Raw genomic sequence first — 27,280 nt, 5'->3', positions numbered from 1 at the left:
TCTGCGATTTATATATAAACACGACATGTTAATAATTGTGTTTAGCATTCGCTAAAGTATTTTGCTCTTCTAGTTTTCTGTTTTTCTTTTCATTTTTACTTGGCCGCCGTGCCAGAAATGTACACTTGGCCACGCCACCGTGTGCCACACTCGCCAGCCGCTTTCAAGTATTGCTGCCTGGTCTTTGTAAACATCTTCGAAATCACAATGAATTTTATAGCAGTATTTGTGATGTAATAGATTTCCACTTACGAGTTATGTATATGCATAAATTTCTTCGCGTACGATGTGCCAAATAATTTTGTATTTTCAAAATTGCACTGGAGTCGTACATCCATTTATCTTGCCAGTTTTAGAAGTGTTATTTTCGTGTAATTGTTTTTTAAATTGCCAAAATGAAGTGCTACTAAGTTTTTCATCAGTTGATTGCCGAAGCGCGCTTATGTAGTACTTTCTTCGAAAATTTTCAGTGTTGAAGTGCTTAGAACCAGTCTAGTACATACCCCTGATTAGGACGAACTAAAAGTACCATCAGGAAGTTGAAAAATCTTTAATAAGTTGTAGAACTCACAAAAAGTCTCGCTTTCTCTCTTTCTCTTGAATACTTTCTATCAGTACCAGGTATCTTCAGGTAGTTCTAGAACCATGATGGTTGATTTTCGTACTGATTTCTCTCACTCTCTCTCTCTCTTTCTCGAACTTTACTTCCGCTAAGCACCAGGTGATTAGGACCATTCGAAAAAATTAACTCCAGGAACATTCTGGTTGGTCTTCGTCGAATGTCCTTCGACGTTTCTCTCATTCTCTCTCTCGCGAACTTTGCTTCCGCTCAGTACCAGGAACATGTTGGTTGATTTTCGTCGAATTTGCTTCGGTTTAGCCTACGGCGAATTTCCTTCGGCGTTTCTCTCACTCTCTCTCGCGAACTTTGTTTCGGCTCAGTACTAGGAACATGCTGGTTGGTTTTCGTCGACTACGGTCGGTGTATATTCTTCAGTCTCTCTCTCGCGAACTTTACTTCCGCTCAGTACCAGCATCATGCTGGTTGGTTTTCGTCGACTTCCTTCGGCGTTTCCCTCAGTCCCTCTCTCGCGAACTTTACTTTCAATCAGTACCAGGAACACTTTGATTTGCGTCAAATTTGCTTCAGCGTTTCTCTTGCGAACTTTACTTTCAATCTGGACTAGGAACACTGAATTTCCTTCTGCGTTTCTCTCACTCTTTGTCTCTCGCGAACTTCTGATCTTTACCGGGTGCACACAGGTTGCTTTTTGTCTCATTTCCTTTGCCGAACTCTTCCAATATTGAAGTGCTTAGGACCATTCGAAAAAATTAACTTCATCACCATTGTTTTACAGTACCATCATAAAGTTGAAAGAAATTGTTCAACAACTTAACAGAACCTTGTTAGATTCATGAAGTTGAGGTCAAGCGGCTTCAGTTTTTTTCACAAACTGTCTTTTGTACGCTTTCAATCTTCAATATCTCGAAGTAAAATGCACCAAGTCGTTCCAAACGTCAGTCCGAGTTGTTTCAAAACGGCGAATCGACTCTCCACGGTCTACGTGTTTACTCTCAGCTACGGCTGCTATATTTTTCTCATTGCGTGCTCGACGTGGTATATTTTGTCGAATATTAGCCAATAATGAATGTTGGGTCTCAAGATGGGTGATGGTGTTGTGTAGGCATTGTTGTGTGAAGGCAGTAGAAGGCTCAGTAGGCCGACTATGTTGACCGTATTAGACCTTACTAGGAAGGGCAATCTCCCGCCAATTTCATCCGATTGGAAGTAAGTCGGTACTCCGTTACCCTCTTGTAGTCTAGCGCAGAACCTATGAGTCTCTCATGAGCTCAGCAAGCGCTGGTCGACAAGCAGAACTTGTGGAAAAGGACCAACGTTCACAGCGGTCCAATGCAATCCATCGTTGCCTTTGGTGGGAGGATCATCACCACGACCTGACTTGACCCCGACGTTTACTGACTGACTGAGGTCACTGACTTATCAAAATATAATGTTTTCAAATTTATTATCTGTTTCTGGACACCGAGAGTTTATATAAATGATAAATGTCTACTCATAATATTTTCCCCTCTCAAATGCTACTCAAATGGATCGATTTAACCCTTCTAACAGCTCGAGGGTTAACAATTTTCCTCTCTTGGTGTAACTTACACTTCAGCGAACTGATACGAACTGTTCGACTCATTCGCGGAAGCCTTAATTTTTCAAGATTTTAATAGAAAAATTATATAACCACTCACCTCTGACAGATTCAGGTTTGTAGGTTTATACAGTTATTTTTGTATGTGCGTTGCCAATTTGTGTCTTATGTGCTATGTTCTTATGTGTGCGTATGTACATAAAGATATGAGTTTGTGATATATACAAGTGCTTTGCTTGTTTGTCTGCAGTGGCGTGGAGTTAGTAACGGTTTCATTAGGAAATGTATTAGCAAAAGAGAATGTTTTCTGAAAGCAATGCACACATTTACAAAGATGAAGATTAGCAGAAATATAGCAGTAAATTAAGTAGAGATTTTAGTATTTGCCACAGTGAACTCACCTCATAGTCGTCCATCTCTTGCGCTGGGCAGCCTCTTGTGTTGCTTCCTGCACTTCCGTTGGCAATTCGATATCTTCACGATGCGGTTCCGCTTCGTCTTCCACATGCGAGAAGGTCACCTTCTTGTCCGATGGCGCTGGTGAGGCTTCTTTCTTAATGGCCGGCTTCAGATCGATCGGTTCGTTGTCGTCAACAATGCGCAGATTATCTTCAACACTCGCTGCATCACTTTCCTCCGTCACAGGTGAGAGTTGTGCACGATTGCGGTCCTCATCCGATGACGCGGAATCGACGGAGGATAGTGGCGCTAACAAATTAATGGTGGGCTTGTCAGCAGCGGCGGCGGCAGCGGCAGTGGCTACTTGATCCTCTTCACTGCTGCCCATGCGGTCAAGTGGCAGTGGCTTTATACCTTCTTCAATATGCTTCAAAGTTGAGCTGTCCTGCTTCGCCAGCGATTCTTTGAGCGTCTCAATAGCGCCCAGCTCCAACACACCAACATCCGTGGTTGGCGGCTGGGTCAACATTTCCGGCGGCAAGTCAGCTTCGATTTCTTCGTATACATGCTCGCGCCGCAGACGTGGCGCCTTCTTTGGTGGTGCTGCAGTTGTTGCACTCTCAATTGCAGTGACGTCAGCCTCCAACGCAGTAGCGTCATCTTCAATTTCTTCCGACTGCTGCAAGTTTTCTGTTGATACAGTCTCCTTACTAGTAGTGGGTAGTTCACTGTTGTTTTCCACTAACTTCGGTATTTCAATGATCTCATCGGGCACAACAATGCTAATTGCCTCGCTCTGATTTGTGTCCATCTGTTCATTCTCTTCATGTATGCCGTTGGCAGCTTCTGTTCGTTCTTCGTCTTCCCGGCCATCGTCTCTGCGCTTACGGCTCGGCGACTCATCCAATTCCATAATCTCCAACACATCGTCAGAATCTTGTTTCTCTATGAAGTGTGGTATTTCGCCGCGTTCTGCTTTCGGTGATTTTTTCAATTTCAAAATTTTCGTTTCTTCGCCCAGCACAATCTTCTCATCTCTGCCCAAATGTATACGCTTTATATTCAAGCGTTTCTTTTGGCGATCTGCCATACTTTTCAGTTTCTTCATTATGGGATAACAATGCTTCTGATCGGTGTTTTTGCCGTTCACTAGAATTGCTGGATTTGGCTGTGGCTCCGGTAAAGTTTCCTGACTATGTCGTCGACTACTGCTTATGGAGGCGCAAGGCAGTGATTGTGCGTCTTCGTTGCTGCGTCCGCCTTTGCGTCGCCTCAAATAACCACGTATTTTATCCAAACGCGTTGACTTCCGTGGTTTGCCGGTGGCAAGTATCGAATCCGAGACACAAGAAATGCTTTCGCTGCGTAAACTGTGTGTTTCTTCGTCTTCGGGCGCCGATTGTGGGTAGTCCTCTTCAGCTTCCGAAAGCTCTTGTATATAACGTTCGGGTTGCTTAACTATAACTTGCTCGTCGATGCGTACTTTCTTCAGCGACTTCGGGGACTCCGAAAGAAAGCGAAATTCTTGTGATTTACGTAAAAGTAAAACAATTTCGGGTTGTTCGTCTGGGCCGAGTGGCCGCTTGTATAAATGTGTCCACGGGTAGCCGCCCTAAAGGGAAATATGAGAAGAACAAAAAGCATTAATAACAACGCCAATATGCTTTAAGCATTTCTGCTGCTTACCCTTTCCTTGGCACGCCGCAAATCCTCCCAACGATAGGTCTGTAACGGTACTGGTGGTCGATCTGCTTGACTCTGTATCAGATACTTCTTCAGCGACTGATAGTATTCACGTTTGCAATCGTCGGCAAGTTTTTGCGCCTCTGCGTTACTGTCTAGATGCGGCAGCGACTCCAAAAATCGTTTACGCTCCTCCTCATCCGATGGCGTCTTCGGTGAAGGCACATTCACAATCTTAAGCTCGTTGTGTTTGTTTTGTTCGGCATCACCATTAGCGGCGTGGCTGGTTTTCGATGACTTTAGTATGCTTGTTACCTCGGACAATTGTGCGTCGACTTTTTGCGTTAATGAGTTGTTTATGTCATCTAATAAGGTTGTGGCTTGTTCAGTCTTTTCTTCTATTTTACACGCTTCTTCTGGTACTGCGTCGTTGTTAAGTGTTTGCGTTTCGGTTGCTGTGTCTGCGGAGACCTCAGCTTTTAATTGATTTTGTGTTTCTGCGGCTTCCGAGCCTTCAGTATTTGTTTGGTTTTGTGCTTCTTCGCTCTTCCGCAACGCGTCCAAGACTTCACGTTCTATTTCGTTGACTAGCCTCTCTGCGGTCGCTTTAATTGCATCACTTGGTTCGCTGGGTAACACAAATGCGCTCTTTACTGCCTCTGTTTCCGTTTCCGCTTCCGCTTCCGTTTCTGCTTCTTTTTCCTCTATCACTCCGTCTTCTTTGCCATTCAAAGTTGCCTCTACAACTTCGGACGCAATTTTGGCGTCATCAACGTTCTCTGACTCACTTTCGGCCCGCTGTACACGTCTGGTCGGCAGCACTGTCTCAACGGGTTTCTTCGATATCGCACCAACCGGCTCCACTTCAATCACCGTTCGTACATTTACATCCGTCTCAACTTTCGACGAACCCACTGTCAGTTCATCTTGCTGAGGTGGCAATTCGTTAATACCAACACTATCGTCGTTCGCTTGATAATCACTGTACGTCTCAATCAAATGAGATTCAATATCAAGTACATGACCCTGATCGGCGCTGCTGCTGCTGTTCGCACTGCATTGCCTATCGACGGCAATCGGTTGAATTGTAATCGTTTCTTTCGTCGCTGCTGTGTCACCTACAGTAGCAGTGTTCGTTGAACGCTGTGTCACCGCGCTCGCTTCGCCCTCCGTACTTTCTGTGCGTACCGCCTCTTTTGTCGTCGGCGCTGACGTCACTGCCGGATTGGGTATTTGACTCGTTGCACTTTCGTTGCTCGAAGAACTACTTTCGGTATTGGCTGTGCTTTGACTGCTGACTAGATCATCGGCACTTGATAATGCATCCACCTCATCTAACGGCACATTAACTGTACTCGTTGGAATTTCATCGTTTGCAATATTCACTGCAGCGCCTGCTGCCCCTTCCGCTGATGGCGACGGTGTTGCTGTCTGTGTTGGAGTACCGGCAGTTGTTGTTGTAGCTGTTTCAGTTGGCGTTGCCTCTGTTGCGTCCTGCTGCTGTTGTTGTTGTGTCTGCTTATTGTTGAGCACTTCAAGTATGGTCTGTTGCTCAGTTGGACTAGTTCCAGCACCGGGTAATGACACTACAAGCAAGAGAATAATGCAAAATTAATTCACCATTCGGCATCGGTTCTAATTTTAGTGCGAATAGCACAAATACACGACGCATATGTACATTTGGCCACAAAACAATTGGGTTTTATGCGTGAAATGAGAAACAAGTGATCGGTACGGCACAAAAAAAAAATTGAAATTGAAATAGAAACAGAAACAGAAACAGCAATAATTCAAGAGACGTCAGCACAAAAACTTTTGTACGAACACGAGTGTACGATGACGTGTATAACGGTATGCATGTACGACTATATCAAAAGGGCAGATTACATAAGAACGAATTTTGAAAATTTTGAAGTTGAAAGTGAAGAATTTTGAAGTTCCTTGAGTAAGTTTCAAAATTTTTTCCTTCAGGCCAGCACTGACCATTCATTTCAGCGACGATCATACAATGCTTTTTCGTTGCGTTCAAGAGACATGCATGACAGCACACCTGTTTTTATGCGACCAAAACATTTATTTTGTTGCACAAGTGATAGCATTTATTAAGAAGTGTACTTGTAATTACGAAATGCCACACAATTTTTTATTTGTTCAAAACAAACGTTCAACTTAATACATTGGCGAACACGCCAAGCACACCGCGAGCCAAATTTTTTTCGGAATTAGAAACAAAAAAGTTTTCAGAACGCAATATCTATTGTCGACATTTCTAAAAACATTAAAAATTTTAAAAATATATTTTTAAAAAACATTTTGAGAACATAAAGTTCATTTCTGAAATTAAAAAATTTGAGATCGAACACCTAATCTTTCTAATTTATAAAAAAAATGTTCGCGTACAAAATTCGTTTTCAAAACTTTTTGAAAACATTTTCAAAAAAAAAATTTAGTTTTGAAATATTTAAAAAATTATTATTATTATTATATGGAAAATCCAAAATCAATGCAGCAAAATATTTTTCCAAAATTTTTGAAAAACATTTTTTGAGTGAAAAATTTATTTTCAAAACTAACTAACTAACTAAAAGTTCTAAAGCGTAAAATTGAGTTTCGAAATAAAAACGTTTTCAGGACGCCAAAAATATGCGAGCGAGAAAATAATTTTCAAAATTTCAAAAAAAAAATTGTTTCGAAATATTTAAAAAAAATAAAGTATTGAAAGCCCATAATCAATCCAGCAAATATTTTCCAAAATTTTAACAATTTTCGGGTGCAAAATTAATTTTTAAAACAAAAAAAGAACTTTGAAACGAAAAATTGAGTTTCGAAATTTTTTAAAAAACGTTTTCAGGTCGCCAAAATAATTTCCAAATTTACAAACAAAATCTGGACGAAAAAAAAATTTAAAATTTTAAAACATTAATATTAAAAATGAAAAAAAAAATATTTTCAAAGTACAAAATTCATTTTCGAAGTATTTCTCGAAACTTAAAAAAACATTTTCTAATCCAAAAGTTGCAGTTCTTAATTTTTTAAAAACTAAAACATTTTCAAGGCGAAAAATTAAGTTTAGTAATTTTTAAAAAATATTTTATAAACACGAAATCCATTTCCATGTAAAAAAATCAGAGAGCTAACACCTAATTTTCAAAAACATTTCGAGCACGAAGTTTGAGTTTTCAAAAGCATTTCAAGTAAATAAAACGCGTTTCGAAGTTAAAAAAATATTCAAAATTTATTACCAAAACATACCAGAGCGAACAACTAATTCTAAAACTTATTAAAAAAAACATTTGGAGCGCGAAATTGATTTTAAAAACGGCGTTTCGAAATTTTGAATTCTGAACGCAAAATCGCTAACGGAACGGATAAAATGTTAAGAGGGCATAAACGAAATAAAAAAATTGATTATCGAGATTTTAAAAAACTTTCTCAGAGAGAAAAATTGTTTTTCGAAATTTCAAAAAACTTCCCCAGTGGTCAAACTTTTCTCGAATTTTTAGAAATATTTTCGAAATATACTACTTAATTTCCAAAATTTTAAAATACTTTCGGAGCGGATAAATGCTTTTCGAAATTTAAAAAAAACATTTTAAAGCAAAAAATTGATTTTTGACATTTTAGAAAAAAATTTTCAGCACCAAAATTTTATTTTTGAAAATTTTAAAGAATATTTCCATTGCAAAAAAGGGCAAGAATGATTTTCGAATTTTTAAAAAACATTTTCGAAAATTTTAAAACACATTTTCCGAGCATAGACGTTATTTTCGAAAGCATAAAAAACCACTTTCGGAGCGCTAATTGATTTTCGAAAATTTTAAACTTTTTTCTGCATTTTCGAAATTTTTAAAACACATTTTCGGAGCACAAATGTCATTTTCGAAAGTATAAAAAATCACTTTCGGAGCGCATAATTGATGTTCGAAAAACTTTGAAATTTTTTCTGCACATTTGCCTAACTTTGTGACGCCTAGATACATACAGATGCTTGTAAAAATTTAATTCATGCACTTTTATGACTCAAACTATGTCAAGAGCTAGTAATATTTTTAGCTTATTTATAACCAATACCTTTTCACTTTTACTATTAGTTCACTACATATGTATGTAGATGCTGCGCACAAATCTATGCTTTAAGTTCGTATTCGTTGTTTTTGTTACTTTATTTTACTATTTTCTGAGTTCTTTCAAGTTTTCAAATGATATAAAGGATACTCATTCAAAACTATTTGAACTATGGATTTCGTAATTCACAAAACAGAAAACGCGCTGCTCATTATGCGCAATTATTCGCCCCGATCGCGTTTATGACCTTAAGCACACTGAGTTGGGTCTTTCGGTTGAAATTCGGAAATTCGCAGGAAATTGCCGACCGATCGGCTATTGAGATTTTGCTGCTTTTGTTTTTGCTCGCCATTGGCCATTTGGCATTTGGCAGCGCTCAGCGGCTAGGCGAACAAGCTGTTTTTCGTTCGTTGCTTTTGTTTTTGTTTCAATTTTTCAATTTTCCCTATTTTCTATTAGGTTTTCTCAATTTTTCACTTTGTTCTTACGCTGTGTTTTTGTTTGAAATTCTTCTCTAAATGTTTGCTTGCGTGTATTTTTATAATTTTCCTATTTGTTTTTGTTATTAAAACGTTAAAGAACTTGGCTGGTGGTTAATTGTTGTCTATTTTTGCGTGTAAGCGCCTGCATATGCGTACACACATGTGTGTGTGTGAGTATGTGTTCTTGGATGTGCATGAGCACTAACTTCTTGCTTCTCCATTGAATTTTTATGTTTTGTGTGCTCTTTTCTCGTATAAACATACATATATATTCTTGTCTGTCCGTCGTTGGTCCGCTTGCTCGCCTTTGGCTCTCCTCAATTGCCATTTTCATGCAACTCGCACTCATAAATATGTACGTAGAAGTTAATTTGGACATGGTCTGTTTGTGCTCAATATTGGTCGAGTAAATATGTATGTATGTGCCCATGTACGAAAAGTGATGCCGAAAAAATTAGAAAAAAAAGTTGTAAGAACGCAAACATACAGACGCTCTTGCCTTTCAGGTTAGACAATGTTTAGCTCGTTGCTGCTTAATGTATAAATATGTGATCCCAATTTAGATCAGTTGTTTGGAAAGAGTGTGGTTGTTTGATTTTTTTTTTTAATTTTTTGTTTTTGCTCAGAATTGTTTGTCTGTTTTATGTGGTTTTAAAAGAAAATATTTATGTGTACACAATTAGCACGCGCCAAACCATAAAACACTAACGGCACTTGTTTTTCAAATCTATAATATAAGATTGATACCAAAATTGAAAATATTCATTCATTATTTTCGAAAAAAAATTAAGAAGTTCTTTTAAAAATCACAAAAATTCTATAAATTTTTATATAAGGTCTAGTAGGTTAGGTTAGCTTGAAATGGTAGGCCAATAAGCCATGTATAGACCAGTTTGGTCTTTTCCGATATCAGATAGAGTTCAGTTGCTAGGTCCATGAGGAGTAATCATCCTTTAGGATGAGTGCGTTTGACGCGAATTTTATTAGACCCTGTGGCCTCACTATCGTTACCTCCTCCAGTATATCATACCGTGGGGAAACCAGATGCTTACAGCGAAGGCTTGTCAATGCGGGTCAAGTATACAAGAGATGGTCCATTGTTTACCTGGTACCTTGCTTTAGATATTTCCCGCAGTCTTCTCATTCTGTCAGCCCCATCCTACGGGCGTGTGGCGCCACCAGACAGTGACCAGTTAGTATTCCAATTAGTCTTTTCTATCGAGTGCCAATAAGAATTTTGTGTATTTTCGATTTACCGGTCTAGTAAAAAACCATTATTTTTCCAGTGTTAGAATGATAAAAAATCGCACTAAAAAATTCTAGAACAGTTTTATGGTTGCTTGGCTCAGTTTTGTTCGAGCACGCGTCAAAGATCAATACCAATAAACAACTACCGCATGGACCGAATTTCCACCTTCGTCACAATCAAGTCGATACATTTCTGTAACTCATGATTACACCTGATGAAAAGTGAGTTATTAACAGCGCTGAGTCGGCGCAAACGTTGGCCAAGCCAAGATTGACGGTCACAAAGGGTTTTCTATAGGCTTGATGAGATTCGGAGGAAGTTAACTATTATGAGATGCTGCTATACGGCAAAACTTACAAGTGCTTTTAATTAAGAACTAAGTACAAGCTTTTAATTCAGACTTGTACTTTCAACAATTTATGGAAGCGATTGCCCAGAAGTGGCTAAATTTTGAGGAAGAGAAATTGTGTTCCATCAGAACAATGCTGAGTCACTTATGTACATCGATAGTGACTCGTCAAAGGCATCTTATAGTCCGGATGTGACACCAATGATTACTACCTGTTCCGTAAATGGCGCACGATTTTGCTTATGAAAAATTTATGAAACGCCACTTTATTTGACAAATCCATTACGAAATATTAAAAATGATTTAAGTATCAAGTTAGTCGGTCTTATGTTTCCAATTATACACCCAATGCTGATTTTCATATAGTGAATCGGAACTGATTTATCAGCGTACATCTTCGAAATGACACATCCACTTAAAAAATCACTCCAAAGTAATTTAATCACGCAACCGAGAAGATTAGTTGACAGACAAAGTTCCGAATATGATCTGATTACCAAAAGTTCGATTCAATAAAGTGATGGATTATTTAAAATTTACTTGTAACACTATTTAGCTGAAACTACAAAAGACAGTAAGCTTTCCTAAAAGCAAGAGGCTGGTGAGTCTCTGCTGGCTTATACCCTCTAAAAATTTCAAAAAGTAATTTGAAGTGTTGACCGAATTTTATATATCTTTATGAAACTTATATCGAAAGACCATAACAAAAAAATTGTTTCAAAATCCCTGAAATTATTCCTTTTTTCTGGATATACTACCAAAATTGTAGATTGAGGTCAGTAAGCCAGTGGCACAATTCATACCGAAAACATTAACCAAAAGTCGGTTGAGTCGGTACATAAGAGATGTTGAGATCCTCTAGGACGATTTTCCATCACTGTTTCTTTGACTTTTATGTGGCCCAGTCCGAGTCATATTTGATCAGATAGAAATCGATATGGTAGGATATTTGAGTTTTACAAATACATCATCATATATTTTTTAGAAAAATCTTGAAATGACTTATCACTCTCCTACATATGTGACCTGCCATGACAAAAAAAATAGTAAGAACTGAACTAAAAAATGTTTTGAGTTTTGTTTCTAAAATTTAAGAAATATTTGAAATATGCTCCAATTAAAAACAAAATCGAAAATATCGATAGTGCCAAAATCGTCTGTTCATAAAATTATTTTGACTAACCAAATATTGTCCTGTTATAAAGGGTTATCCATTTTGAGGCTGCCTACTTTTTTTTGAAGAAAAAACACAGAAACTTCAAATTTAATGGGGAATGTTTATTATCATTCGAAAGAACATTCTTTGGCATTTATTTTTTGAAAATTATCTCTTTCAAATGCTGGCCGCGGCTACGTCTCAGGTAGTCCATCCGTTGAGTCCATTTTTCGATGACTCATTCGAGCATACCGACTGGTAACTGGTGACTGGTGACTGGTGAATGTGAAATTATTTGCTCGCCAAAGTTTTCTCGCAATAAATCCATTGATTGATGAGATATGTGGGAAGTGGCACCGTCTTGCTTAAACCAAATGTCGCCGAGATCTCGAGATTCAATTTCAGGCAACGAATAGACGGTTATCATGGTGTGATAATGGTTAAGTTCTCCCGCCCATAAACCACACCAAACCGTTGTTTCTTCTGTATGAAATTGCAGCTCTTGAATCTCTTCAGGTTGCTCTTCGTTCCAAATATGGCAATTTTCTTGTTTACATTTTCATTGAGCCAAAAATTAGGCTTAGCGCTGAACAAAGTTTAGCTCAAAAACGTCTTCTTGGAACTTCTCAAGAGTCCATAGCGCGAAGCTTTGTCGCTTGGAAAAGTCAAGCCGCTGCAGTGTCTTAAGATAGGTGATGGTGTTGCGAATAGTACGATCAGTAGTCCGATTATGTTGACCATAATTTGAGCGACATGCGCGAAACACATTATTTACAGAACGAAGTTTTGTAAAAAAGGTGAACGATTTATAAACGTTGTTTAGGTGTAAGTCTTTCGATGATGAAATGCCAAACAATACTGAACAAATGTAACATGACAGCTTGATACGACTCACTCGTGATCTGTCAAAAAAAGGCTATTGAAAAAAGTGCCTCTACTTGGATCACCCTTTATTATTTCGAATTTTGTAAACTATATAAAGAAAATCTTTCTTCAGTTTTGTTTTATTATTTTTTTTTCAAGAAGCAACCTCATTATCTGCTCGCTTTATTGCGTTAATGATAATTTATATTTTTAGCTATTCAGCACAGACATTTTTATTAATTTTTCTGACCGAACGAAAATACATAAATGTCATGCAATTGGGTTTGCTTTTTATTAATATTGTTTTTTTTTTTTCATTTTACGCATATACGTGTGTATCTATAGACCGGTGTATATATGTTTACGCACATTTGTTTGCACATGTCGCTATTATTTGGCAACGCCAATTTTTAATTAACAATGAATTTGTCGAAAGAATATGGGCCAAGACGACAATAATTATAATTAAGCAAAACAGCTACGGCTAGTACGGAAATGCAAAGTTTGTCACATATGTGTGTGTGAATATATTGGAAGTAAATTAATTTTGCAAATGTTTATAATTTTTAACCTTCAAATGTAAATAATCAGAGTAGTGTGAGGAAATTAAATTCTTAATGCTCAATCTAGCGGAAATATTTTCGTATGTATATGTATATACGATTAAATTTCAAAAATATTATTAAACACGAGGCTGGTGGGATTAACTAGTAAAATTTTGAAAATTTAAAACTAAAAAGAATCTTAAAAATAGTTCCCTATTTACTCAGAAAATTTTAATTTTTTGAATTTTGTCTCCGTACTCTCTCCTCTCTTTCTCTCTTTCCTTATCTTTCATTCTTAATTTCTTTTTAAAATATGTAAAATCTACTTTATTTAACCATATATTTTGTAACGGCGGCCTTTTAATTAGTTCCTAAATTACAGCTAATGGAGAAGGGAGACTAAAGACGTAACATATGCTCAGAAACCGATCGCTGTGGAGACATTAATGCTTGTACCATAAACTTGTTCGATCGTCTTTTGCTTTGAAGAAAAAATTCTGATGGAAAAATTTGGTTATTTTTAATAAGTTTTTTTTATAAATTAAACAAAAAATATATAAATTTAAAATATTTATTTTAAAAAATTGTATAAATTTAAAATATTTATTTTGTATAATTTTTTTTTTTAATTTAAAGAAAAATTTTTTATAATTTTTTTAAATAAATTTAAAGAAAATTTTTTTTATAATAATTTTTTTTTAAATTTTTTTTTTATAAATTTTTAATTTTTTTATATTTTTTTTATATATTTTTTTTATTTTTTTTTTTTATTTTTTTTTATTTTTTTTTTATTTTTTTTATATTTTTTTTTATATTTTTTTTATATTTTTTGTTTTTATATGTTTTTTTTTTTATAAATTTTCCTATTTTCTGTTACCAAGTTAACCCATAGAAATAGAGATTACGACAGTTGCGCCTTGAAAGAGTGGTACATAGTATGTACATAATTTCGTGACGTCATAAAGGAAAGAGGAGAAGGCTTAGTTGCATTGAAAGCTTGACGTGCGTTTCTTTAATAGAATTGCTTGTCTCAATCTTGTATTGATGATTCTTTCATATTGTCCTACTTTTTCGAATAACGAAAAAAAGCAGGTCCATGGCTTACTGATTCTGCTTTTTCTTCTATAATGCTTGGTTATTTGCAACAAATGACTAGATATGGCAAGGTTAATCCTTTTTTATCACTTATTTTAATTTTTTACTTTCCAGCTCCCTGCTGAATTTTCAATCTTGATGTGGTACAAATAGCAGGTTTTACGGGTTTTCAGTTCTTTTAGAAAGGCTGATCGATTTTGTGGAAAGCTTTGTCATACCACAAATATGCATGTACGAAAATGAAGTGCTCTTTTTTTTTTTAATTTGCCTTCACCAGTATTTAAACTCACGCACATCTGGCAGTTTTTCATGCACAAAGTCCCCTTCGTTACGTCCTCATTGCTTTCCGAGGTAGCATTCATTCTTTATTTTTTTCCAAAAAACTCCAGTCTGTTGTGATAGATCATCGTTATATGTTTTTTCGTTGTCGTATAAATAAATTGCCAAAATAATTTTGAGGAATTTTGACGGGTTGTCGTGGGAACAGATCGTTATACCCTCAGATTAAGTGGCCGCTTGGTTGTAGGCAACCAAGAAGAGATTATATTTTCTAGCCTAGCGTTTTTATAAACTAGTTACAACTGCGAAATATGGGCTCTCTCAGTTCTACCTACAACCTTAGCCAACCTTGAGCACCCTCACCCTGTTTTGAACCACTTTAATTTTCGGCTTTGTTCTGGCAAAAGTTGACAACATCGATATTTAGTAAACTATATCCTAAATCGTGTTATATACATCAAATTCACCACATCACATTTTCAAAAAAAGTTTACAAATTTCTCTTTTCCTAAAGACTACCGTCATTTAAACTAAATTACCCAAAAAAATACACTGTGCCATCAAGCCGCCCTCGTATTTCCTTATTTGGGGTTTTTCCGCTACAAAAACTCAGACGAACTTCATGCATTCTTCCACAAAAGTCGATGCGGCGCATCAAAGTCAAGTTCAATGCGCAAAGATGATGCAAGACAATGCAACAACAACACCAATTTCCCTTTATATACATCTTACACATACATACATATGTATGCAGCGGTAAACCGTTAACATATCACTTTTACAAACATACTTTCACTCGGAACTGCACCCACAACGCGCCGTGCATGTCTTTGCATACATTTTTTTTGTTTTTGTATGGATGAATGTGTGTATGTGTGTGCATGTGATTTATTTTGGTTGGCGCTCCATAGCGTTTGTGGGACAGCTGAGTAGACACACTATTGACGTGCTTAGTTACGCGCACAATAATAAAAGTCATATAATTGTGTGCTTATGTGTACATGTGTATGTATGTATGTTAGTGGGTACTTAAACCTTGAACTAACGGCACTTCGTAGTTTATGTGCCTAGTAGTGTAGTTGTGGAGATCTTGCCACGTGCGTACATATAAAAGTGGAATTATATTTAAATATAAGTTTGTGTATGAATGTGTAGGTGTGTATGCCGATGCATAAAGGACTCTGGTTGCCACACACTGCGTATACGTAACATTTTCGTATTTACGATATTTAAGTGCTAATAGAATAATTTGAAAAGTTTTGAACTTTCAACCCACTAATATGCCGTTAAAATGCTTCCAATTGGCTTTTTAAATTTATTTTTAATTTTTTTATAATTTCTTATTTATTTTTAATATTTAATAATTCTTATTTTTTGTTTTGAAACCAAAACACTTAGTACCACATAGACCATTTTTCGATAACCTTTTTATATTTAGCTTACAAAAATATTAAAAATGTTGTTTTTCAAATTATTTTTTATTTAAAAAAATATTTTTAAAATTTTTTTCAAAAGTTTTTGTTCATTTTTTGAAAAATTTTGAACTTTCAACCCACAAATATGCCCTTAAAATGCTTATAATTGGCATTTTGAGATTATTTTTTATTATTATTTTATGTTTTTTTAATATCTGATAATTATTCGTGTTTTTTTTTTGTAATTTAAGTTACTTAACCACTCACCGTAATTTCCCAAAACACTTAGGAACACATAAACCATTTTTCGATAACTTTTTTATATTTAACTTTCAAAAATATTAAAAATGTAGTTTTTCAAAATTTTACAAATAATTTTTTTTCAAATTATTTTTTTTTCGATTTATTTTTTATTTCAAAAAATTCTTTCTAATTTTTTTCACAACTTTTTTCAATTTGGTTTTTTTTCCAAACTTAAATTTTTTTTCTAATTTTATTTTTTAAATAATTTTCGTATTTAAAGTTTTTTTTTTAATTGTTTTTCATAATTTTTTTCAATACTTAATATAGTATACATTTTTGTAATATGTATATATTTTTAAATAATTTTTCGTTTTCATATTTTTTTTCAAAAATTCGTTTTCATAATTTTTTTTTCAATACTTTATGTACAATTTTTTTGTATATAATATTTTTTTATTTATAATATTTTGCTTATTTGCACGTGATCACTCGCAAACTGCTCTTTGTGCGCTCTTACATAATCAGCAAAACAAATAAAAGTGCAAACATAAAATTACTTAAAAAACTTAATGGAAACTAATTAACGTAATGTATTGCAAACAACAAACAACAACAACAAATAAAAAATATAAATATTAATTTGAGCAATTTGTCTCTCGACCCGACGACTGACGGCTTCACATGTTTTACGTTTAATCGCGTTTTGAATACTACCAAGACGCTGCTCAACTACTGTGTACATAACTAAATCGTCAAGCCGCCGCTAATAACGTCAGCCGGCCGTCAGCTGACAGCGCGCTGACCGCCTTATTCGAAGCAATTTGCAGCAGTACACTTGTAAGGTACAAATACGCATACACACACACTTACACACGTACATGTGTGCTTATAGTGGCATTTTTGAAAAGCAAATCGTAAGAATAACAGCAAAAACAACCACAAAAATTAAACTTATTATCAATTGGCGTCAAACGACATTCGAATTTCTTTCATTTTGAGTTGCTCTTTCTTTAGTTTCTTTATTTTGATTGCTGGCTGGGCTTTTGCCTGGTTCTTTTTGCCTACGTTCGCACATTCGTACATTGGCCCGCTATGCAAATGCGTGCTTGTAGCGTTTCGTGCATTTGAAACGCATGTGCATACATGAACATACATACATATATGCATATACGAATGTGAGTTTGGTGCCACCCAACTGCCCAGTCGCCCGCTACCGGTTTACCGGTTTCGTTAGCTGCGCGTCGCTGATTTTCACACACCGCGTACTCGACTTTTACCTAGTTACATATTAGCACACATACTATACATACATACATGTATATAACATTTTCTATGCATAGCGGCGCTTATTATGTGTGCCTTTATATACATATATCTATGTCCGTTATGCATGATTTCCTTCCAAGGTGAGCTGCGCGATTGCCGATTTCTTGTGCTTGTTCTTATACAACAATCTACGATTCGTTATTTAAGGGGTATTCTGGTTTAGAAATTCAAAAAAATCTATTATTTTTTGCATATTTTTATAGTATAACCCTTCAAGAAAATGTCCCTAAGAGAATTTTTCGAAGTTCAAATTCATTGCGCACGACTAGTTCTCAATCTTTAAACTCGTTTTTCTCATAACTACTTTTCTAGAAACGGTGTGCATGATATCTCAAGTTCTACTCAACCGATTCACATGAAATTTTACACTGAGCTTTCTTATACATTATAGTATCGCACTACAAAGAGCTTTCAAACGATTTTTTTTTTTTTTAATTTCGAACCAAAAAAAAAAACAGGGAAAATACGAAACTTTTTTTTTAAATGGTGGAGATTTTGTAAAATTTTCTTTTTTCAAAAACGTTTCGTAGTGCGATAACTACACTTTTAATCTTCACGGATTTTGCATAAATTTTCATTTTAGGTCAGGGAAAGGATTTATATCCTGAACACCAGGACAAGCAATTGTTTCATCAGTCTCTACTTCGCCAACCTGCAGTTTTTTTAAATTTAATTTTTTTCTTATATTATTTATGTTTTGTATTCTTAGAACATCAATAAAAAGCATGTAAAAAAATAGATAGTCAAAATAATTTTTGATTTTTTTTAACGGGTCAAAAAAAAAATACCTAAAATTCGGGTTTCTAAACCAGAATACCCCCTTAAAACAAAATTAATTTAAATTTATTTGTCTCTTATTATAAATTTGCGTTTCATAATACTGGCTAAACATACATACATAGATACATATGTTCATATGTAGTATTTATGTATGTAGGTATATTAATATGTAAATATGTGTATAGTAGGGCTTCTATGGCATGCAAATGATTCTATTAGTGTATGTGTATATAAAAATAAATAAATTTGTAATATTAATTTTATTAATAAATTATGAGTTAATCGTAATAATTTAATCAATTTTTTTCAGCCTTATTAATCAATAATTTGTGAGTTTTTCTTTAATCGATAAAATTTTCGTGGCATCGATAAAGCATCGTATTTTATCGATATTTTTTATTTGGATATTTATCGAAAATAATCGATAATTTTATTAGTTAAATGTAATCCAATTTGCACATTTTTATCACAAATGATTGTTATTTAATAATATCATTAGCAGTTAATCATATTTACCGATATTTTCTGATTTTAATTGTTATCAAAAAAAAATAATGGATATTTTTATAAGTTAAATTTCTAATATTTTTCACATTTTAATCAAATATGATTGCTATTTTCATATCATTATTAGCTGATCATGTTTATCGATATTTTGTGATTTTAATTGTTATCGAAAAAAATAATCGATAATTTTATTAGTTATATTTCAACTAATCTTTAACATTTTTATCAAATTTGATTGCTATTTATCATTTGTAGTTGATCATGTGTATCGATATATTTTTTTATCGAAAAAAAAATCCATTTTTTTTGGTTAAATTTCATATATTTTTTCGCAATTTTTTCAAATATGATTGCCTTTTTAATAATATAATTAGTAGTTGATCATGTTTATCGATATTTTCTGATTTTTATTTTTATCGAAAATAATAATCAATATTTTTATTATTAGTTAAATTTAGTTGATCATGTTTATCGATATCTTGTGATTTTAATTTTTATCGAAAAAAATAATCTATATTTATATCAGTTAAATTTCATAAATTTTTCAAAATTATATCAAATATAATTGTTGTTTTAATAATATAATTTTTTTTAAATATTTCCATTGTATATGATCGAGATTTTGTGATATGTTTATGTTTTAAAAGTTCATTTTCCGATATAAAAAATTATAATTAAATTGAATATGATTTTTATTTTAATTATTTAATTTTTCATATTCTTGATCGTATATGAAGATACTATAAGAATTTTATTATTTTTTATCAAAAGTAGTTGTTATTGCAATATTTTTGTTTCTGCAATAAAAAAATTCATTTTTTCAGACATTTATTTCGTTATTGTAATATTAATATTTTAAATTTTTTTCAAAATAATATGATTATTATATCTTACTTACATACAATTATGACACCTTTTTAACTAAACTTCCTCCACTGTTGTGTTTTAAAAATTGTTAGTCACGTACTGAATGCATCTAGAACCATCAACAAACACACAATTTTCTGGCTAATTTTTTGAGAGTTCAAACGACCATATTTTGGGCAAAAACGTGCCTCAAAAGTAATACTATAATTGCGTGTAAAGCCATAATAAAATATATGAACTTATGTATGTATGTATTCTACTGCAGTGAAATTCATGAATTTCTAACTCGAATGGTTTTAATGGGTTTCGAATGCAATTTCCAAAACAAAATAATAACAATATTTGGCACACTCCTTACACGTTTACGAGCTGCTTGGATGGTTTTCTCTTTCTATGCGTGACGCACAATTTTGATTTTAGAAATATTATTTTTGGTACCCAGCTTGACTGCCCCGGCATTTTGTTTAACAACAAATGATTTATTATGCCAAATTTTTTTTCTGGTGGAAAATGAATGATCAATTCCAAAATTCTCAGCATATAAATTTTCGCCTTCGTTCGCTCATTACTTTCATCATTGAAATCAATTTCTAATATAACGTTGGCTTCTTGTTTGTGCTTTAGGCACGTAGCTAACAGTTACATAAATATTTGCAGTAAATATTTTCGGTTGTTTGAAACACCTAAAAATAATGGAAATTGATATAGGGTTGTGTATGTGTATCAAAATAATAAGGCTGACGAGATGAATTCATTTCTGAGTGTCTGTTTATCCAACCATCCATTGGAAATTGATCTAATGTCATCGACTTTTAGAAATCATATATTAATTCATTGATTTCATATATTATACACCATTTTATCAGTTTAAACCGAATGCATCATCATCACATTCTTGTGTTGCATTTTGAAATATCGAAATTGGGGAACTAGCATGCTAATTTCCCCGTATAATGCCATTTTATTTCCCGTCAGTTTCTTTTTTTTTAAATAGATATCGCAAGCCTCAATACTACTATGACCAAAAAATTGTAAGACTTTTTAATTAAAATTTCGCGCTAAAACCCATTCGTCGATTTTTTTTTTTTGTATGTTGGGTTGGTATGACTGTCAGTGACTTCTATGCCAAATGTCGCATCAAAATAATCATTAGTGTTTAGTATACGCTTGTCCTCCTGAAGTTCCATTAAATTTTGTGTGCGGAATCAATTTTCTGGTGCCGAAACGTTCAGAATGTTGGAAAAGGCCTTCGGTGATAATTGTTTGTCGTGAGCAAGTGTTTTTGATTGATGCAAATTATTCAAAGAAGGTCGAGAACGCGATGACGAAGAACCACGTCCAGGACGACCATCAACATTAACTAATGATCAACACTTCAATAAAGTAAAAGAATTGGTGCTTGAGAATTGGCGACTAACAGTCAGAAATCTTACTGGCATCGTTGGAATATCGGAAGGATTAGTGAAAACCATTTTGAGAGGTCATTTGGGCCTAAGAAAAGTGAAAGCACTATTGGTTCCAAAATCATTAAAGTTTTACGAAAAACAGCGACGCGCTAACGTCCATGAAACAATGCTTTCCGACTAACAGGATGTCACGAAACGTATAATTACTGGCGATGAGTCTTGGATCTAGGGTTACGACCCGGAAACAGACGATCAATCTGCCGAATATCATGGCAAAGGTGAGCTGAAACCGAAAAAACATATCAAAGCAGGTCAAAAATCAAGGTTATCAAGGAATAATATTTGAGTGTTTTGCTTATGGCTTTTCATGAGTTTTTCGCCAAAATTGGACCAATATTGGACCGCAACCACCATATTCGCTTGATTTAGCTACGTGTGACTCCTCGCTATTCAGCAAACTCAAATGACCGCTCCGAGGAAACCGTTTTGAGTCAATTGAAGACATTAAACGAGAATCGCTACGCGCATTGAAGGCTATTCCGGAAATTGACTGTTAACAACTGTTTCGAGGATTGGAAAAAACATTGGCACAAGTACTTATATTAAGGCCAAGCGGAGGACGACATAGATTTTGAAGAGTAAATTATGAATTTTAAGATTATAAATAAAGTCTTACTGTTTTTTGCTCATAGTAGTATATTGACGTACATATGTATAAAAAAAGACCCGAAAATAATATTTCTCATGGGAGAAGAAAAGGAATAAAAATAAAAAATATGTGTTGATCTGTTCACGTAATCAAATTGTTTCTTTCATAAAAACTTTAAGCTTCGAAGATTATTGTAAATTTATGCACTGACACACAAATATTTTATTCGAAAAAAGATTTGTTTAATCTTATTTTTAGAACTGACTACGAGCTGGTCGCGAAATACCCTCTCCAGGGTAAATAAATGTGCTATGAATTGTATAGTATCACTTACTTATGTATACTATAAATAACATGACATCTGATCTAACATGATCATGACTGATCATCTGATAAGAAACTTTCCGATGACATAACACTGTTTGCTTCTTTATGATTACCCGACCTTAGTCTTTAGTCGAAGCTACCTTATTAGAAGTTGTGGTTTTTGTTAGGAATAAAAAGTAAAAACATTTGTTGTTTTTATTTTCACGATTTTCGAAAATCTTAATTCCCATGTATTCTCCTGTACACGCGATCAGCATCAGTTTTTCCAAATTCTGACAAGAGCTTTTCAAGGTCGATAGCATCATGTATGTATAAAATTTAGCTCAGGGCCTAACAACCCCTTACAAAGCACGATTCATCGTTGTTTATCAACGTACATAGCTATTTTCATACATATACTTATAAAGAGTAGCACGCAAACTTGTTGCCCGCGATCAGGTCATCAAATTAATGAGAGAATAACAACGAAATAACTGTGGGCTTATCAGTAAAAGCTTCGTTATGATGAGCGCAAGTTGAGCTTTCAAATAAAAATAAATAAATATATATTATTTTTGATTGTGGGAGCGAATAGCTTAGGTTTTGTGGCGTGCAAATATTTAGTTCGCTCTTCATTGTATCGTCTCTCAGCATTGTGGGCTGTAAGCTTCAATATAAGTGTATTCTTCACTTCTTTTGTTGATTATTTTTTCTACATTTCTGTGCCAATTTTCGTGTCATCTTTTTTGTTTGTTTTGTTGTTGCTTTTAGTTTTGTATTGCTCCCACATCTAGACTCGTTTCATTTCATCTTTGGCCGATGACATGAATAAACTAAATTGTTGTGCCAACAACGTCAACGCAGTTTACTAAATATAAATGGTGTACAATAACAACAACATGCCATAGATCGGACATAAGCAACAATTGTGCTAAGTGTGTGATGAGGGAAATAATGTTTAAAGCGAGCTTTTAGCTAAGAATTACTAATCAATGAAATGTGTGACTTCGAAGCATGAGCCAATAGGTGCTATAAAAGTATATATGTACATATGTACGTATTGATATTAATAGACAAATATGCTTTAAAACAAAAAACAATATTTACCAATTATTTTTCTGTAGGGGTCCGATAATTCGGAACGTCGGAAACCCTATATATACGGAAATGATCAACGAGACGAGTTGAGTCGATTCAGTCAGATATACGTGAACTAAGCCCTTATTTTTTGATATATCGTTCTGAAATTTGGCAAACTCTATTTTCTTCCGAAAAAGCTTCTCATTTGTCGAAACCGCCGATATCAGAGCAGTGTAACATATAGCTGTCATACAAACTGTTCGACAAAATCGATTCTTTATATAAGAAACTTTTTTATTTTACAAGATAGCTTCACGAAATTTATAATGGATAATTTTCAGAGGTAGGGGCGTCATTTCTGAAGAAATTGTTCAAATCGAACCACTATAGCATATAGCTGCCATACAAACCGATCGATCCGAAACAAATACTTGACTAGAAAATTTTTTTATTTTAAAGAAAAATCCCACAAATTTAGCATGGATTATTATCCAGAGCAGCGCTATAATCTCGGAAAAAATTGTTAAGATCGGACCACTATAGCATATGTTATGGCTGCAATAAAAAAATATTGCTCAAAATCAAGTTCTTGTATGAAAACCGTATTATACGTGCATGGTATTATAGTTTCGATGCAAACGTGGTTAAAATTCTTTCTTGTTTTTTTTTAACACTTTAATATTGATATATTTCAGTTAATTTTTTTTTCAAAAAACCACACTTCTTTTCTCCACTTGCAATTGAAAAACATTTATTGCTGCAATTTGAGAACTTATTCCAATCACTCGCCTTGACCAACATCACTTAAATTACAGTCCGGTTGATCTCTTTTTCTTCATATTTGTTGTTGTATTCGAAAACAATTATCCATTATAAATAATGGTCTATTAAAATGCACTTTTGATCTCTGAATGTAAATCACTTTGCCACTAAGTATTGCGCATTCTTGCAAATTCGTTGTCAATAACTAACTAACAGTAACACCGCCAACTATTTTAGTTGCTGTAGCGTTCTAAAAACAAAAACAATAATAAATCGCATTAAATATTCGCAATGCTTGCCCTAATCTGCATAGTCATACTAGAACTGGTAATACTTGTGAGTTAGTTTTATAATAAAATTAAAGAGAAATATAGAAGTAAGGCATAACTGAAAACGTGTGCCACCAAAAATTATAAATATTTGCAATAATAATTACGAAAATTAATTTTTAATCTGGTAGACAGCTGATCAAATTTGACCCGGACTAGGCCATATAAACTGCGAGCACAACTCGAATCGATTCGAGTTTTTTCGTAGATTGGTATTTTTGTGAGGTTTGATATTACCATGGAAAATAATGAGCAATGAATTTTCTTGAAATTTTGTGTTTTCAATGGAATTGCGATTAGGGAATCGATAAAAATGTTGCAGAAGTGTTTTGGGGAATCGACTTTATAACGAAACAAGTACTTGAGTGGCACAAAGCTTTCATTGAAGGCCGTGAAGTCATAGAAAACTTGCCTCATACGCGTTGCCCATCCCATTATATTAACGACGATATCGAAAAAATTAAAAAACAGTTCTTGGAAATTATCTTGTTAGTATCAGAGCGATAAAAGAGGATTTCAACAACTCTTATAGTTGATGCCAAAATAACCCCAAAACTGTGTCTATTTATTGTTATTGTTATTGTGTTATTGTTTTTTAATATTTAAAAAAGAGCCGAAGATAATATTTTTTATTCCGTTATCAAAATTCGGATATATGTACATATGTCCATATTTTTATCCTAATTCTAACTGAAGTTTATCCATTTATGATATACTTTTTTCTTCTTAATCGATAATAAAAGCGATATTTGTTTGTCATCAGCTACTGTCGTGATGTCTCATACCAAAACCACTACTCGGCTAATTTGATCCACATTTTACATAATGTGATGCCATTATAACTTCCATCTCATTCTTTCATTTTACAAAGAAAACGCAAAATATTTAATTATTCATCAATATTTGTTTTGTCGCCTTCAAAGTAATTAAAAGATGTAATATATGTAGGTACTTTTGCCAACGAATTTTCCAGTCCTCGAAACACTTTTCATAACACTTTGGGGTGGCCTTCAGCTCCTTCAGCGAATTTAGTTTTGTCTCTTCTATCGACAGAAAACGGGTTCCACGGAGCGGCAATTTCAGTTTGAGGAACAAGAAAAAATCACACGGATCACAATGATTTTTGAGCGGCTTTAGGGTGGTTTTTTGGTTTCATCTCGGTTTTTTTTCCTCCATTCCCAGGATTGTTGATTTGTCAAACTCATACACCCCTGTCTCATCGGCAGGATAATGGTCTCGATGAATGTGGGATCAGAAGCACGATCAAGATCAATCTCTCGACCGTCTTTAAAGGCTTTGTACCACCGTAGGCTTGTGTTTTTGATCAAATTGAATCACCGCAAGGCTTTCCCAACGGCTCCGCACATGAAACTTGGTTAGAAATACAATATTTGAGACAAAATCTTTGTTCGATATTTTTATCCTTTGTAAAAATTGCAACGCTTTACTGAGGTGTACCGACTTAGCAACTGCTGTAAGCAAACTAGTTGACAGATCACGCTCATATTTTGCATAGTAATTAAGAACCATACATTGTTTTGAAATATCATTTATCCGGGTAATTTAATTACAATTTCCGTGTGCTTTTTTGTCATAATGTGAAAACCAATAAAAATAGGGCTCTAATTGCATGGATATTCTTATTTAAAAATCTAAATTTTTTTAAGTTCCCAGTACCGAATATGAGTACTCCTGTGTCTACGACTGACTATATCTAAAATATCAGACAAGTTTCAAAGTAGCTTAAAGGAATTAAGTTATTATACTTATATTTTTATGACTACAATATGGTCTGGTACGAACTATAACTAAAATCGGTTCAGTTAATCTCTTTGATGTCGACTATGAAATTCAATATGATTATCAATTTTCATAAAATAGTGATTCTGGCATACTCTAATTTAATGCCATATTACATGAAATCGATCCAGCCCTTTCTTTAGCCTCAAATAGTAATTTTCGCCTTAAAAATTTTTAAGCGATTAAATTACAAGAACTAATTTATTTTTTTTAATAGAAAGCTTTTGTAAGAAAGAGGTATTTGTTTTAAAACACATTTAATCAGTAACCAAATTTTGAAAAATCTCCTTTAAATCATTTAGTAACACATAAAATACATATATGCATATAGCATATGACACACATTAATCTATATGTTTGAATATAAAGACACATCAGCGTGAAATTGCGACAAAAATAAATTCTCTTTCCGGCGTTAAGAAGGTTGCGTTTCAATCAGTCTTCACACTGCTCACTAATTTACATACTTATATACCACATAAGCACCGATAGCAAGCGACATCATCGCCCAAGCATCCACCCACCCACAATGTAGTGACCAACGAAGACGAAAATGTATGGCTAAATACATAAATGTATGTGATACATATGTACATGAACATCGTCAACATGATCTTGGTGCTATACTATATGTTGATAAATCTACAAGTTAGATTTGTGTGCGTGTCTTCGCTGAGAGTGATATTCGATGACACATTTTCATAAATGCGGACACGAGCCAGACGAATTTTCATCGCTCACCACATTTCGGCTGTTTGCATATGTGTAATGACCATCTATTTAAGATAGCTTATAGGTCTATGTTATGTTTGTATGTGTATATGTTTTGGCGTAAATGTGTTTGAAATGTGCTTTGATGATGAATTTGAAATTGTGTGTTAGCGCATTTACTTGGCACACGTTGAACTCATAATTCAATGACTCCCACTACATACATATATACATGTATAGTATGTATATAAGGGTATATGAAAATCTTAAGATAAAAGTTGTAATGGAGCAACATTTTTAAGTGAAAATGCAGAGCAAAGAAAGTAGTAATGATTAGCGTAGTGAAATATTTATTAGGAGTGTGCGAGCTCGAAAACTGTAGGAGGTTTCAGTGGATGCTCTAAGCATATCTTCTTCTTCTTTACTGGCGTAGACACCGCTTACGCGATTACAGTCGAGTTAATAACAGCGCACCAGTCGTTTCTTCTTTTCGCAACGTGGCGCCAATTGAAGACTTCAAGCGAAGCCAGATCCTTCTCCACCTGGTCTTTCCAACGGGTTTTTTTCCTCTTCCTTTGCTTCCCCTGGTGGGTACTGCGTCGAATACTGGCAGAGCTGGAGTGTTTTCGTCCATTCGGACAGCATGACCTAGCCAGCGTAGCCGCTGTCTCTGAATTCGCTGAACTATGTCAATGTCGTCATATATCTCTTTGCCAACGCACAAAGGACCATTAATCTTACGCAGAACCTTTCTCTCGAAAACTAGTAACT

General features: G+C 34.4%; 2 protein-coding genes across 6 annotated transcripts in view; one reads left to right on the top strand and one right to left on the bottom strand.

Annotated features, from left to right (window-relative positions):
• The window catches only part of LOC126763383 (uncharacterized), a 68,236-nt gene that overhangs the window by 13,926 nt on the left and 27,030 nt on the right, over window positions 1-27,280 (bottom strand). For 4 of the 5 annotated variants that reach the window (XM_050480847.1, XM_050480846.1, XM_050480843.1 and 1 more), the window contains 2 exons: window positions 4,248-5,830; window positions 2,564-4,173 (listed from right to left, as the gene is read on the bottom strand). In XM_050480847.1, the coding sequence (XP_050336804.1) occupies window positions 2,564-4,173; window positions 4,248-5,830 (3,193 nt within the window). Of the gene's footprint in view, window positions 1-2,563; window positions 4,174-4,247; window positions 5,831-16,010; window positions 16,083-27,280 lie in introns of those variants that run through there. The other variant, XM_050480845.1, reaches the window with a different exon arrangement.
• The window catches only part of LOC126763407 (negative elongation factor E), a 52,667-nt gene that overhangs the window by 15,822 nt on the left and 9,565 nt on the right, over window positions 1-27,280 (top strand). The gene's annotated exons all lie outside the window — the stretch shown is intronic.

The sequence above is a fragment of the Bactrocera neohumeralis genome, chromosome 6 (assembly GCF_024586455.1).
Source record: "Bactrocera neohumeralis isolate Rockhampton chromosome 6, APGP_CSIRO_Bneo_wtdbg2-racon-allhic-juicebox.fasta_v2, whole genome shotgun sequence".
In the NCBI taxonomy this organism is placed as follows: Eukaryota; Metazoa; Arthropoda; class Insecta; order Diptera; family Tephritidae; genus Bactrocera; species Bactrocera neohumeralis.
This window is presented reverse-complemented; position numbering and strand designations above follow the sequence as displayed.